The sequence below is a fragment of the Salmo salar genome, chromosome 09 (genome assembly GCF_965601325.2).
Source record: "Salmo salar chromosome 09, fSalSal1, whole genome shotgun sequence".
Taxonomy (NCBI): Eukaryota; Metazoa; Chordata; class Actinopteri; order Salmoniformes; family Salmonidae; genus Salmo; species Salmo salar.
In genome coordinates, this window is record NC_138299.1 from 116309535 (window position 1) to 116325948 (window position 16414).

General features: G+C 47.3%; 1 protein-coding gene across 1 annotated transcript in view; it reads right to left on the minus strand.

Moving 5' to 3' along the window:
• Positions 1 to 14859: 14859 nt before the first annotated feature.
• The window catches only part of LOC106612441 (ATP-binding cassette sub-family G member 1), a 44314-nt gene continuing 42759 nt past the window's right edge, over positions 14860 to 16414 (minus strand). The window contains exon 15 of the mRNA XM_014213566.3: positions 14860 to 15120. Coding sequence (XP_014069041.1) covers positions 14892 to 15120 — 229 coding nt within the window. The 3' untranslated portion in view covers positions 14860 to 14891. The remainder of the gene's footprint in view (positions 15121 to 16414) is intronic.

Below are 16414 nucleotides of genomic sequence, written 5' to 3' on the forward strand. Positions count from 1 at the left end.
AGGGGACAAAACACAGTGAGCGTAAACCCACGCACTAGTGCTAAATACAATACAGCGCGTAACAAAGCAACCAACAGAGAAACAATCCCGCACAAAGAGCAGGCGGGTCAACTAGCTAATATAGCCCGCTAATCAACCCAACTAAGGACAGGTACAAACAATAACAGAAAGGGGGAAACAAAAAGGAATCAGTGGCAGCTAGTAGGCCGGTGACAACGACCGCCGAGCGCCACCCGAGCAGGGGGGGGCGCCACCTTCGGTGGGAGTCGTGACAGTACCCCCCCGACACGCGGCTCATGCAGCGCGCCGACACCGGCCTCGAGGGTGACCCGGAGGGCGAGGCGCAGGGCGATCCGAACGGAGGCGATGGAAATCCTTCAACATGGATGGGTCCAAGACATCCTCTGCCGGCACCCAGCACCTCTCCTCCGGACCGTACCCCTCCCAGTCCACGAGGTACTGCAGGCCCCTCACCCGGCGTCTCGAGTCCAGAATGGCCCGTATGTTGTACGCCGGAGAGCCCCCGATGTCCAGAGGGGGCGGAGGGACCTCCGGCACCTCACCTTCCTCTACCACCGGCCTGAGGAGAGGCACATGAAATGAGGGGTTAATACGGTAATAGGAAGGGAGTTGTAAACGATAACACACCTCGTTTATCCTCCTCAGGACTTTGAAGGGCCCCACACACTGCGGCCCCAGCTTCCGGCAGGGCAAGCGGAGGGGCAGGTTCCGGGTCGAGAGCCAGACCCTGTCCCCCGGTACGAACACGGGTGCCTCACTGCGGTGGAGGTCAGCACTCCTCTTATGCCGTCCACTGGCTTCCTTCAGGGATTCCTGGACAGCTCTCCAGGTCTCCTTGGAGCGATGTACCCATTCCTCCACCGCAGGAGCCTCGGTCTGGCTCTGGTGCCAAGGTGCTAGGACCGGCTGGTAACCCAAAACACACTGAAAGGGTGACAGGTTAGTAGAGGAGTGACGAAGTGAGTTCTGGGCTAACTCCGCCCAAGGAATGTACCTCGCCCACTCCCCTGGCCGGTCCTGGCAATACGACCTCAGAAACCTGCCCACCTCCTGGTTCACCCTCTCCGCCTGCCCATTACTCTCGGGGTGATAACCGGAGGTCAAACTGACCGAGAGTCCGAGCCGCTCCATAAACGCCTTCCAGATCCTGGATGTGAACTGGGAACCTCGATCAGAGACAATGTCCTCCGGCACCCCGTAGTCCCGGAAGACGTGGGTAAATAGGGCCTCCGCAGTCTGCAGGGCCGTAGGGAGACCGGTCAACGGGAGGAGACGGCAGGACTTTGAAAACCGATCCACAACCACCAGGATCGTAGGGCTCCCCTGAGACGGGGGGAGATCTGTCAGGAAGTCTACTGACAGGTGCGACCATAGCCGTTGTGGAACGGGGAGGGGCTGTAACTTCCCTCTAGGAAGATGCCTATGAGCCTTACTCTGGGCGCACACCGAACAGGAAGAGACATAGAACCTCACGTCCTTAGCCAAGGTGGGCCACCAGTACTTCCCCCTGAGACTCCGCACTGTCCTCGCCACACCAGGATGACCCGAAGAGGGTAGAGTGAGCGCCCACCGAATCAATTGATCACGGACACCGAGCGGCATGTACATGCGACCCACGGGACACTGTGAAGGCGCAGGTTCCAATACTAATGCCCGCTCGATGTCCGAGTCCACCTCCCATACCACCGGTGCCACCAGACTAGACGCTGGAATGATGGGAGTCGGATCAATGGGCCGGTCCTCAGTGTCATAAAGACGGGACAGCGCGTCGGCCCTCGTGTTCAGGGAGCCTGGTCTATAGGAAATCGTGAACCTAAACCGGGTGAAGAACATGGCCCACCTTGCCTGACGCGGATTCAGTCTCCTAGCTGCCCGGATATACTCTAGATTCCGATGGTCGGTCCAGATGAGAAAGGGGTGCTTAGCCCCCTCAAGCCAGTGTCGGTAAACAGTGCTTCAGTAAACAGCACCTTCAACCTCTTGAAGGGTCCGTCTGCCTCAGTCGACCACCGCAAACGCACCGGCCCCCCCTTCAGCAGTGAGGTGATGGGAGCCGCTACCTGGCCAAAACCCCGGATAAACCTCCGGTAGTAATTGGCAAACCCTAAGAACCGCTGCACCTCCTTCACCGTGGTTGGAGTCGGCCAATTATGCACGGCCTTAACGCGGTCACACTCCATCACCACCCCCGTGGTGGAAATGCAATAACCCAGGAAGGAGCCGGCTCGTTTGGAGAACACACACTTCTCAGCCTGACGTATAGGTCATGCTCCAGCAGTCTCCCAAGCACCTTGCGTACCAGGGACACATGCACGGCGCGGGTGGCGGAATATATCAGAATATCGTCGATATAAACAATCACGCCCTGCCCGTGCAGGTCCCTGAGAATCTCGTCTACAAAGGATTGAAAGACGGCTGGAGCATTCTTTAACCCATACGGCATGACGAGGTACTCATAATGGCCCGATGTGGTACTAAATGCGGTTTTCCACTCGTCTCCATCCTTAATATGCACCAGGTTATACACGCTCCTGAGATCCAGTTTTGTGAAGAATTTTGCTCAGTGAAATTATTCCCCCGCCGTAGCGATGAGAGGTAGCGGGTAACTAAACCCCACCGTGATAGCATTTAGACCTCTGTAATCAATGCACGGACGCAGACCTCCCTGCTTTTTCTTCACAAAAAATAAACTCGAGGAGGCAGGTGAGATGGAGGGCCGAATGTACCCCTGTCCCAGAGATTCCGTGACATATGTCTCCATAGCCACCGTCTCCTCCTGTGACAAGGGGTACACGTGACTCTTGGGAAAGGCAGCGTTAACCTGGAGATCTATCGCACAATCCCCCTGTCGATGAGGTGGTAATTTGGTCGCCCTCTTTTTACAAAAAGCGATCGCCAAATTGGCGTATTCAGGGGGAATGCGCACGGTGGACACCTGGTCTGGACTCTCCACCGACGTGGCACCTATGGAAACTCCTAGACACCTCCCTGAACACTCCTCGGACCACCCCTGGAGAACCCCCTGTTTCCACGAAATCCGGGGATTGTGATCAGCCAGCCAGGGGACCCCCAGCACCACCGGAAACGCAGGCGAATCGATAAGAAAGAAACTAATCCGTTCCTTATGATTCCCCTGCGTTACCATGTCCAGTGGAACCGTAGACTCCCTGACTAGCCCTGACCCTAATGGCCAGCTATCTAGGGAGTGCACGGGGAAGGGAGGATCTATTGGCACTCGCGGAATGCCCAGCTTAATGGCGAGTCCGCGATCCATAAAGTTCCCAGCTACGCCTGAATCGACTAGCACCCTATGCTGGGAAGAGGGAGAAAAATCAGAAAACAAAATGAATAAGAACATGTGACCAACAGGGGGTTCTGGGTGAGTTTGGTGCTGACTCACCTGGGGTGACCGAGAAGTGTTCTGCCTGCCCTCTCGACTCCCAGACTGACTCCTCCAGCACCGGTCGGCCGTGTGTCCTCTCTGACCACAGCTGGTGCAGGAGGAGCCACATCCTCCGGTGCCCCTTGGCACAGACCCCCTAACTCCATAGGAGTAGCGGCGGGGGTGCACGGAGGTGGAACGGACAGGACCCTTTCCGAACGCCCGCGGGCAGCCAGCAGATTGTCCAGTCGGATAGACATGTCGATGAGCTCATCGAGAGAAAGAGCGGTGTCCCGACAGGCTAGCTCCCTGCGGACGTCCGCCCGGAGACTACACCGATAATGGTCTATCAGGGCCCTGTCGTTCCACCCCGCCACAGCAGCCAAGGTCCTGAACTCCAGCGCGAAGTCCTGCGCGCTCCTCGTCTCCTGCCTAAGGTGGAACAGCTGCTCACCCGCCGCTCTTCCTTCCGGAGGGTGGTCGAACACGGCCTGAAAGCGGCGGGTGAACTCTGGATAGTGGTCCCTCGCCGAGTCCGGACCATTCCAGACTGCATTGGCCCACTCCAGAGCTCGGCCCGTCAGGCAGGAAACGAGGGCACTCACGCTCTCTTCTCCCGAGGGAGCAGGTCTGACGGTGGCCAGGTACAGCTCAAGCTGGAGCAGAAATCCCTGGCACCCAGCCGCCGCTCCATCATACTCCCTCGGGAGCGGCAGACGAAGCGCGCCAGAGCCAGACGCAGTGGGAGGCGGAGGTGGCTGCGTCGGAGGAGCCGGAGGTGGAGAGAGGAGACCACTCCTCTCACATCGGTCCATCCTCTCCATCATTTGATCCATCGCGGATCCGATTCGGTGGAGGACTGATGTATGATGGAGCACGCCTTCCTCCATCGAGGGAAGGGGGTTGGCAGCTGCTCCTGCTGACTCCATAGGTGGTGCGGGATTCTGTAATGCTTAGGCGTAGTGGAGGAGGAATCAGACGCAGGAAGCAGCAATACGGGTGATGGCTTTTAATGAGCGACACAGCAAAAACACCTGCCACCCCAAATAGCGAACTCAGCGCACACAAAAATCTAAGTGCCCCAAACACAGGGGACAAAACACAGTGAGCGTAAACCCACGCACTAGCGCTAAATACAATACAGTGCGTAACAAAGCAACCAACAGAGAAACAATCTTGCATAAAGAGCAGGCGGGTCAACTAGCTAATACAGCCCCGCTAATCAACCCAACTAAGGACAGGTGCAAACAATAACAGAAAGGGGAAAACAAAAAGGAATCAGTGGCAGCTAGTAGGCCGGTGACGACGACCGCCGAGCACCACCCGAGCAGGAGGGGGCGCCACCTTCGGTGGGAGTCGTGACAAGAGGCAACTCCGGGATGTTGGCGTTCTAGGCAGAGTTGCAAAGAAAAAGCCATATCTCAGACTGGCCAATAAAAATAGATTAAAACCTGTTACGGCTAGACGTTCTGCTAGCGGAAGCGGTTCCAAAATACACCGGTTCCAACTAGAAATACACCGGTTCCAACTCACCCAACATGACTACAAATTATCTAATAACCTACATATAAACTTAGTCCAAACATTTCAAACAACTTTCCTAATCCAACTTTAGGTATCCTAAAACGTAAATAATCGATAAAATTTAAGACGGAATATACTGTGTTCAATAGCAGATAAAATCAAAGTGGAGCGAGCTCCAGGTCGCGCGCACCAAACAAAAGAGTCCACTTGGCTTGACATTCACAACGAACAGCCATACCTCTTCATTTCTCAAAGGAAAAACATCAACCAATTTCTAAAGACTGTTGACATCTAGTGGAAGCCATAGGAACTGCAACCAGATGCCTCATAAATCTAGTTTGCCATAGAAAACGAATAGAAAACACAGTGACCTCAACCAAAAGAAAATCCTGGATGGTTTGTCCTCGGGGTTTTGCCTGCCAAATAAGTTCTGCTATACTCACAGACATTATTGTAACAGTTTAGAAACTTTAGAGTGTTGTCTATCAAAATCTACCATTTATATGTACAGTGGGGGGGAAAGTATTTGATCCCCTGCTGATTTTGTACGTATACCCACTTACAAAGAAATTATCAGTCTATAATTTTAATAGTAGGTTTATTTGAACAGTGAGAGACAGAATAACAACACAAAAATCCAGAAAAAAGCATGGCAAAAATGTTATAAATTTATTTGCATTTTAATGAGGGAAATAAGTATTTGACCCCTCTGCAAAACATTACTTAGTACTTGGTGGAAAAAACCTTGTTGGCAATCACAGAGGTCAGACGTTTCTTGTAGTTGGCCACCAGGTTTGCACACATCTCAGGAGGGATTTTGTCCCACTCCTCTTTGCAGATCTTCTCCAAGTCATTAAGGTTTCGAGGCTGACGTCTGGCAACTCGAACCTTCAGCTCCCTCCACAGATTTTCGATGGGATTAAGGTCTGGAGACTGGCTAGGCCACTCCAGGACCTTAATGTGCTTCTTCTTGAGCCACTCCTTTGTTGCCTTGGTCGTGTGTTTTGGGTCATTGCAGACTTGCAGACTTGTTTACGCTGCTGTGCGTTTTTGTTGCCGATCTTACTTTGATACCTGACGGTTTTTTACTTTTTCATTACCGTATATTTTTACTTTTTCCCTCACTCAACTTTTTTCATTCAACTTTTTCACCCCGGAGGTTTTATCTGGACATGGTTCGTCAGGACTTCAAACAGCCGAAGCTAAGTAACATTAACATGATGCCTTCTAATTGCAGTCGTTGTACTTATAATATACAGGAGAACGATCGCCTTACGGCAAGGATAGCTGTGCTGCAAGCCCAGCTTCAGACGCGATCGTTAGGCAAGGGTAATTTCAGTGTAGGAAAGGATGAAACAGCGTCTGTGCCACCAGTAAGTACAGATAGTAACGTTAGTATAAACCCCCTCGCACGGTCCCCGCAGCCGGACATCTTTCTCATGGCTTCTGGAGGGAAACGCTGTAGGAATGCTCAACCGGTGTCGCTTATTCAGCCGACAGAAACTTTCAACCGGTTCTCCCCATTAAGCGAGTCGGAGTCGGAGGCCGAGACTTCTCTGGTCTCTACTCCTCCCGTTGTGGGGTCTGAGACGCCGACGGCTCCCACCATTAGCTCTGACAAATTGAAAACCCTAGTCATTGGCGACTCCATTACCCGCAGTATTAGACTTAAAACTAATCATCCAGCGATCATACACTGTTTACCAGGGGGCAGGGCTACCGACGTTAAGGCTAATCTAAAGACGGTGCTGGCTAAAGCTAAAACTGGCGAGTGTAGAGAGTATAGAGATATTGTTATCCACGTCGGCACCAACGATGTTAGGATGAAACAGTCAGAGGTCACCAAGCGCAACATAGCTTCAGCGTGTAAATCAGCTAGAAAGATGTGTCGGCATCGATTAATTGTCTCTGGCCCCCTCCCAGTTAGGGGGAGTGATGAGCTCTACAGCAGAGTCTCACAACTCAATCGCTGGTTGAAAACTGTTTTCTGCCCCTCCCAAAAGATAGAATTTGTAGATAATTGGCCCTCTTTCTGGGACTCACCCACAAACAGGACCAAGCCTGGCCTGTTGAGGAGTGACGGACTCCATCCTAGCTGGAGGGGTGCTCTCATCTTATCTACGAACATAGACAGGGCTCTAACTCCTCTAGCTCCACAATGAAATAGGGTGCAGGCCAGGCAGCAGGCTGTTAGCCAGCCTGCCAGCTTAGTGGAGTCTGCCACTAGCACAGTCAGCGTAGTCAGCTCAGCTTTCCCCATTGAGACCGTGTCTGTGCCTCGATCTAGGTTGGGCAAAATTAAAAATGGCGGTGTTCGCTTTAGCAATCTCACTAGTATAAAGACCTCCTCCATTCCTGCCATTATTGAAAGAGATTGTGATACCTCACATCTCAAAATTGGGTTACTTAATGTTAGATCCCTCACTTCCAAGGCAGTTATAGTCAATGAACTAATCACTGATAATAATCTTGATGTGATTGGCCTGACTGAAACATGGCTTAAGCCTGATGAATTTACTGTGATAAATGAGGCCTCACCCCCAGGTTACATTAGTGACCATACCCCCCGTGCATCCGGCAAAGGCGGAGGTGTTGCTAACATTTACGATAGCAAATTTCAATTTACAAAAAAAAAAACAACAATGACGTTTTCGTCTTTTGAGCTTCTAGTCATGAAATCTATGCAGCCTACTCACTCACTTTTTATAGCTACTGTTTATAGGCCTCCTGGGCCATATGCAGTGTTCCTCACTGAGTTCCCTGAATTCCTATCGGATCTTGTAGTCATAGCAGATAATATTCTAATTTTTGGTGACTTTAACATTCACATGGAAAAGTCCACAGACCCACTCCAAAAGGCTTTCGGAGCCATCATCGACTCAGTGGGTTTTGTCCAACATGTCTCTGGACCTACTCACTGCCACAGTCATACTCTGGACCTAGTTTTGTCCCATGGAATAAATGTTGTGGATCTAAATGTTTTTCCTCATAATCCTGGACTATCGGACCACCATTTTATTACGTTTGCAATTGCAACAAATAATCTGCTCAGACCCCAACCAAGGAGCATTAAAAGTCGTGCTATAAATTCTCAGACAACCCAAAGATTCCTTGATGCCCTTTCAGACTGCCTCTGCCTACCCAAGGACGTCAGAGGACAAAAATCAGTTAACCACCTAACCGAGGAACTCAATTTAACCTTGCGCAATACCCTAGATGCAGTTGCACCCCTAAAAACTAAAAACATCTGTCATAAGAAACTAGCTCCCTGGTATACAGAAAATACACGAGCTCTGAAGCAAGCTTCCAGAAAATTGGAACGGAAATGGCGCCACACCAAACTGGAAGTCTTCCGACTAGCTTGGAAAGACAGTACCGTGCAGTATCGAAGAGCCCTTACTGCTGCTCGATCATCCTATTTTTCCAACTTAATTGAGGAAAATAAGAACAATCCGAAATTTCTTTTTGATACTGTCGCAAAGCTAACTAAAAAGCAGCCTTCGCAAATGGAGGATGGCTTTCACTTCAGCAGTAATAAATTTATGAACTTCTTTGAGGAAAAGATCATGATCATTAGAAAGCAAATTACAGACTCCTCTTTAAATCTGGGTATTCCTCCAAAGCTCCATTGTCCTGAGTCTGCACAACTCTGCCAGGACCTAGGATCAAGGGAGATACTAAAGTGTTTTAGTACTATATCTCTTGACGCAATGATGAAAATAATCATGGCCTCCAAACCCTCAAGCTGCATACTGGACCCTATTCCAACTAAACTACTGAAAGAGCTGCTTCCTGTGCTTGGCCCTCCTATGTTGAACATAATAAACGGCTCTCTATCCACCGGATGTGTACCAAGCTCACTAAAAGTGGCAGTAATAAAGCCTCTCTTGAAAAAGCCGAATCTTGATCCAGAAATTATAAAAAACTATCGGCCTATATCGAATCTTCCATTCCTCTCCAAAATTTTAGAAAAAGCTGTTGCACAGCAACTCACTGCCTTCCTGAAGACAAACAATGTATACGAAACGCTTCAGTCTGGTTTTAGACCCCATCATAGCACTGAGACTGCACTTGTGAAGGTGGTAAATGACCTTTTAATGACGTCAGACCGAGGCTCTGCATCTGTCCTCGTGCTCCTAGATCTTAGTGCCGCTTTTGATACCATCGATCACCACATTCTTTTGGAGAGATTGGAAACCCAAATTGGTCTACATGGACAAGTTCTGGCCTGGTTTAGATCTTATCTGTCGGAAAGATATCAGTTTGTCTCTGTGAATGGTTTGTCCTCTGACAAATCAATTGTAAATTTCGGTGTTCCTCAAGGTTCCGTTTTAGGACCACTATTGTTTTCACTATATATTTTACCTCTTGGGGATGTCATTCGAAAACATAATGTTAAATTTCACTGCTATGCGGACGACACACAGCTGTACATTTCAATGAAACATGGTGAAGCCCCAAAATTGCCCTCGCTAGAAGCCTGTGTTTCAGACATAAAGAAGTGGATGGCTGCAAACTTTCTACTTTTAAACTCGGACAAAACAGAGATGCTTGTTCTAGGTCCCAAGAAACAAAGAGATCTTCTGTTGAATCTGACAATTAATCTGGATGGTTGTACAGTCGTCTCAAATAAAACTGTGAAGGACCTCGGCGTTACTCTGGACCCTGATCTCTCTTTTGAAGAACATATCAAGACTGTTTCAAGGACAGCTTTTTTCCATCTACGTAACATTGCAAAAATCAGAAATTTTCTGTCCAAAAATGACGCAGAAAAATTAATCCATGCTTTTGTTACTTCTAGGCTGGACTACTGCAATGCTCTACTTTCCGGCTACCCGGATAAAGCACTAAATAAACTCCAGTTAGTGCTAAATACGGCTGCTAGAATCCTGACTAGAACCAAAAAATTTGATATATTACTCCAGTGCTAGCCTCCCTACACTGGCTTCCTGTTAAGGCAAGGGCTGATTTCAAGGTTTTACTGCTAACCTACAAAGCATTACATGGGCTTGCTCCTACCTATCTTTCCGATTTGGTCCTGCCGTACATACCTACACGTACGCTACGGTCACAAGACGCAGGCCTCCTAATTGTCCCTAGAATTTCTAAGCAAACGGCTGGAGGTAGGGCTTTCTCCTATAGAGCTCCATTTTTATGGAATGGTCTGCCTACCAATGTGAGAGACGCAGACTCAGTCTCAACCTTTAAGTCTTTACTGAAGACTTATCTCTTCAGTAGGTCCTATGATTAAGTATAGTCTGGCCCAGGAGTGTGAAGGTGAACGGAAAGGCTGGAGCAACGAACCGCCCTTGCTGTCTCTGCCTTGCCGGTTCCCCTCTTTCCACTGGGATTCTCTGCCTCTAACCCTTTTACAGAGGCTGAGTCACTGGCCTACTGGTGTTTTTCCATGCCGTCCATGGGAGGGGTGCGTCACTTGAGTGGGTTGAGTCACTGACGTGGTCTTCCTGTCTGGGTTGGCGCCCCCCCCCCTTGGGTTGTGCCATGGCGGAGATCGTTGTGGGCTATACTCGGCCTTGTCTTAGGACGGTAAGTTGGTGGTTGGAGACATCCCTCTAGTGGTGTGGGGGCTGTGCTTTGGCAAAGTGGGTGGGGTTATATCCTGCCTGTTTGGCCCTGTCCGGGGGTATCATCGGATGGGGCCACAGTGTCTTCTGATCCCTCCTGTCTCAGCCTCCAGTATTTATGCTGCAGTAGTTTATGTGTCGGGGGGCTAGGGTCAGTCTGTTACATCTGGAGTATTTCTCTTGTCTTATCCGGTGTCCTGTGTGTATTTAAATATGCTCTCTCTAATTCTCTCTTTCTCTCTTTCTGTCTTTCTCTCGGAGGACCTGAGCCCTAGGACCATGCCTCAGGACTACCTGGTATGATGACTCCTTGCTGTCCCCAGTCCACCTGGCCGTGCTGCTGCTCCAGTTTCAACTGTTCTGCCTGCGGCTATGGAACCCTGACCTGTTCACCGGACGTGCTTGTTGCACCCTCGACAACTACTATGATTATTATTATTTGACCATGCTGGTCATTTATGAACATTTTAACATTTTAACATTTTGACCATGTTCTGTTATAATATCCACCCTGCACAGCCAGAAGAGGACTGGCCACCCCTCATAGCCTGGTTCCTCTCTAGGTTTCTTCCTAGGTTTTTGGCCTTTCTAGGGAGTTTTTCCTAGGGAGTTTTTCCTAGCCACCGTGCTTCTTTCACATGCTTTGCTTGCTGTTTGGGGTTTTAGGCTGGGTTTCTGTACAGCACTTTGAGAATATCAGCTGATGTACGAAGGGCTATATAAAAATAAATTTGATTGATTTGATTTGATTGATTGTCATGCTGGAATACCCATCCACGACCCATTTTCAATGCCCTGGCTGAGGGAAGGAGGTTCTCACCCAAGATTTGACGGTACATGGCACCGTCCATCGTCCCTTTGATGCGGTGAAGTTGTCCTGTCCCCTTAGCAGAAAAACACCTCCAAAGCATAATGTTTCCACCTCCATGTTTGACGGTGGAGATGGTGTTCTTGGGGTCATAGGCAGCATTCCTCCTCCTCCAAACACGGCGAGTTGAGTTGATGTCAAAGAGCTCCATTTTGGTCTCATCTGACCACAACACTTTCACCCAGTTGTCCTCTGAATCATTCAGATGTTCATTGGTAAACTTCAGACGGGCATGTATATGTATTCTTGAGCAGGGGGACCTTGCGGGCGCTGCGGGATTTCAGTCCTTCGCGGCGTAGTGTGTTACCAATTGTTTTCTTGGTGACTATGGTCCCAGCTGCCTTGAGATCATTGACAAGATCCTCCCGTGTAGTTCTGGGCTGATTCCTCACCGTTCTCATGATCATTGCAACTCCACGAGGTGAGATCTTTCTTCCATTTGCGAATAATGTTGTCACCCTCTCACCAAGCAGCTTGGCGATGGTCTTGTAGCCCATTCCAGCCTTGTTTAGGTCTACAATCTTGTCCCTGACATCCTTGGAGAGCTCTTTGGTCTTGGCCATGGTGGAGAGTTTGGAATCTGATTGATTGATTGCTTCTGTGGACAGGTGTCTTTTTTACAGGTAACAAGCTGCGGTTAGGAGCACTCCCTTTAAGAGTGTGCTCCTAATCTCAGCTCGTTACCTGTATAAAAGACACCTGGGAGCCAGAAATCTTTCTGATTGAGAGGGGGTCAAATACTTATTTCCCTCATTAAAATGAAAATCAATTTATAACATTTCTGACATGCATTTTTCTTGATATTTTTCTTGTTTTTCTGTCTCTCACTGTTCAAATAAACCTACCATTCAAATTATAGACTGATCCTTTCTTTGTCAGTGGGCAAACGTACAAAATCAGCAGGGAATCAAATACTTTTCCCCCACTGTATATCCTAGCTTCTGGGCCTGAGTAGCAGGCAGTTTACTTTGGGCACGCTTTTCATCCGTACGTGAAAATACTGCCCCCTATCCCAAAGAGGTTTTAAGATTGGCAAAAGAATACAGACACTGGACAGAGGAACTCTGCTTAGAAGGCCAGCATCCCGGAGTTGCCTCTTTACGGTTGATGTTGATACTGGTGTTTTGTGGGTACTATTTAATGAAGCTGCCAGTTGAGGACTTGTGAGGCATCTGTTTCTCAAACTAGACACTCTAATGTACTTGTCTTCTTGCTCAGTTGTGCACCGGGGCCTCCCACTCATCTTTCTATTTTGGTAAGAGCCAGTTTGCACTGTTCTGTGAAGGGAGTAGTACACGGTGTTGTACGAGATCTTCAGTTTCTTGGCAATTTCTCGCATGGAATAGCCTTCATTTCTCAGAACAAGAATAGACTGACGAGTTTCAGAAGAAAGGTCTTTGTTTCTGGCCATTTTGAGCCTGTAATCGAACCCACAAATGCTGATGCTCCAGATACTCAACTAGTCTAAAGAAGGCCAGTTTTATTGCTTCTTTAATTAGCACAACAGTTTTCAGCTGTGCTAACATAATTACAAAAGGGTTTTCTAATGATCAATTAGCCTTTTAAAATGATAATCTTGGGATTAGCTAACACAACATGCCATTGGAACACAGGAGTGATGGTTGCCGATAATGGGCCTCTGTACGTCTATGTAAATATTCCATAAAAAATCTGCCGTTTCCAGCTACAATAGACATTTACAACATTAACAATGTCTACACTGTATTTCTGATCAATTTGATGTTATTTTAATGGACAAAAAAATAGCTTTTCTTTCAAAAACAAGGACATTTCTAAGTGACCGAAACTTTTGAACGGTAGAGTATTTCCATATTGAAGCAATGCAATTACTTAGAACAATATGGACTGCAAACATGTTCAATGTATTTAGCAAAGATGGAATATGCCTACATGTTGTTATTTTGTTTCTGTAGGCTATTTAACAATCTAGGCTATAGCGGACTAACATTCAAATTGGCTTTGATGACAACTTAAAACATGAAAGATCGTAAATACACAACTAGAAACACCCACATATTTAGCCATGGACCACGTTCTGATTGGCCAGTGAGGGGACAAGCCTCCCAACTTATTTATTCATCAAAATCCATCCCTTTCACACAACTGCCAGATACTGCGCCCATAATTTCTGCAGTGAAAATAGCAAAAAAACACCCCTGGATCTATAGCGCTACCAACAGCACTAAGACTTACCATTGCATTAAGTTTGATAAAATAGAGCCCCCAGTCTCTTACAGAAATCTGGTAGCACTATATCCCTTTGGTATGGTTGACAGAAAAAACAAGCCCCAACCTAGGCTGCCATGTCTCTTATGATTTGATTGTGTGACAGAACATGAACTAGTGTAAAATGCTCTTCATTCTCAATTCTATTTTACATGACTGACTGTGAGTGACTAAAAGAGTATTGTATCAATCCTCCATGCCATTCAAACTAAGCTGTGTTGGTAATGCTTGAGATAATGTAATACTTAATTTTCTGTTCGCGTTACGTGCTCAGATCTCAGGTTAGGATTCTGGCTTGGAATACTAAGCCAGCCACAGTCACATCAGAATTCATATCCCCCATATCTTCCTTCAACTATTCAAGCCCTATAATCACAACCACAGTCCTCTGACCAGGGGTGCTAACGTGGTACTTTATTTCTCTCAAAAACCCAGACCCACGCCGACGCCACTCATAGAACGTGCTTCATTTGATTAATTAGTTTGTTCAAGCACAGATGTTACTCTCTTGCGCCCTAGAGGCTAGGTTGTCGAGCGCCACATGCCACATTTGTTTCGGGAAACTCACCCAGGATAAACAACAGTATATATCGGTACTGTACAGTCTCTCACATGCTTGGAATGTATGGGATTGCTTTATCCCACATTAGCAACAAGCAATATTGTACCTTTCCCTTTATTGACCGAGGGTCCCAGGTTAGAGACCCATTTGATCTGGCAGTCCTATATAATAAACACACATTGTAGGAAACCAGCTCCTGTTTAAGTGTGGCCCTGTCTTCCCATTGTCCTTCCATCACGCTATTTAATTTAATTGGTTTCACACAGTGGTCATACAAACCAGTCTGGAACTACAGACTAGACAAGAGCCTATCAACAACAAACTCTTACATTACTTACAGTTGGTTCCCTTGCACAAGGCGATTACATCTAGATTCCTACTGTGACAGGAGCCTTGCCTTCAAGAAGCCAATGGTTTTGGTTTTTAAACAAGAATGTTCTTGTAATATTGGGAATCATCCATGGCCTTAGGCACTGTCCTCTCTGCCATATTTGTTTGTCTAAGCTAAGTAGATTCATACTGCATGCACACTCTCAACACAACAGTTGTCTATATTCTGTAGTCTTTGGCCAAAAGTTTGGTGTGCATGGTGTATTTCTGGGCCACTGCCTGGAGGTTTCTAGAAGTGGTATTCCAGCTTGCAAGCGCTATTCCAGCTTGCAAGCAATCTGGGCCTTCTTCCTCCTACCCCGACTCCCCAGTTTACCTCTCTGCACTGATCTTATAGCGCAGCACAAAGTACGCGAGGAGGCGGAGGGTCACAAAGAACATGCCGAGCACTATGAAGTCAAGGTACAGTTTGGCATCTTCCACGTCAAGCTCTTTCAAGATGGCCTCCGACTTCTGGAAGTGGCATGTTTCATCCTTGTCACAGTGGAGGTCCTTCCGGTCCAGCCCGTAGATGGAGAGGATGACTCCTTCAAAGCCATACCTACAAAATAATAGGAACTGTTTTATGGTGCAGTTAAAGAGGATGAACAGTGGGAGAGAGTGGGGTAAGTTGAGCCATTTTTTACATTCAGCATCCATACGTCAATGGAAATGTATAATTATTTCTAAGAAAGATATCAACATATATTTCAGGATGTTGTGTATCCCTGTAAATAATCATAATTCATTTAAACATAACAGTTTTGAAAACATAGTTTGTCCAGGTATGGGGTAAGTTGAACATAGGGTCAGGGTAAGTTGAGCCGCCTTGTGGTAAGTGGGTAATGGTTTCATGTGACTGTGGGTGCTGGTAGGTCAAAGTTGAATGTGGTATATTGTATATCTTAAATGTATGCCTACATTCAGATATACATCTCTCAGTTCCATTCAATACCCTTCCATTTCTTGACCAGTTGTCTGAGACAGGGATGTTGTTTCGATGTGCCAATTCGTAGGCAAGTTCTCTGAATTTGAGGCTACTAAGGCCACGGAACTCGTCCGTGAGATTCTTGATACGTTTAGCAAGCTCAGACTCCATGTCATCAGATAAGACCTTCTGTGCCTCTCCTCCTCTATCATAGCCTCTCTTTCGCACAGATGTTCATTTTCTTTTTTGTCAATGTAACTCTTTAGTGTCATTCAGTCTATCAGTCTATTTTTTCATCCCACTTCTCTCACTTCCTTGGCTGCTCTCTCAAGACCCTCAATTGGGACTAGACTCCTGCTTGTTTTACATTTGTATACACGGGGCATGATGCTCTTTAACAATAAAATGCACTCTGTTGAATTCATAAGCATGACACATTGCAAAAATACCATGCATTAAACAGATTTTTTGTATGTAATTATTTGTATGGGGTATGGTGGCCATTGGCTCAATTTACCCCATGGCCATTGGCTCAACTTACCCCAAAGCAAACATTTTGACTATATTAGCGCACACAGTTATAAGGATGCACTTTCATGCTAGGTTTAGGACCTCATATTGTAGCTTAAATAGACCCCAACTGAGGTATAAAACAATCGTAAAGCTATCTACTTTGGTTTAGATACAAACAATACATTAATTTGACTATGTGACATTTCTTTGGGCCTAACTTGCTTACCACTTTTTCCATATGGTTTCTTCCTTCACAGACTCCATGATATCTTCCTAAATATTGGGTCACATTATTCATTTTGTGTATGGTTTCCTAGAAACAAGGAGTGGCTCAATTAACCCTTTGGCTCAACATAACCCACTTTCCCCTACTGTTCAAGTGCCAAACACATGGTACTTTCTTAGTATTAGGGGC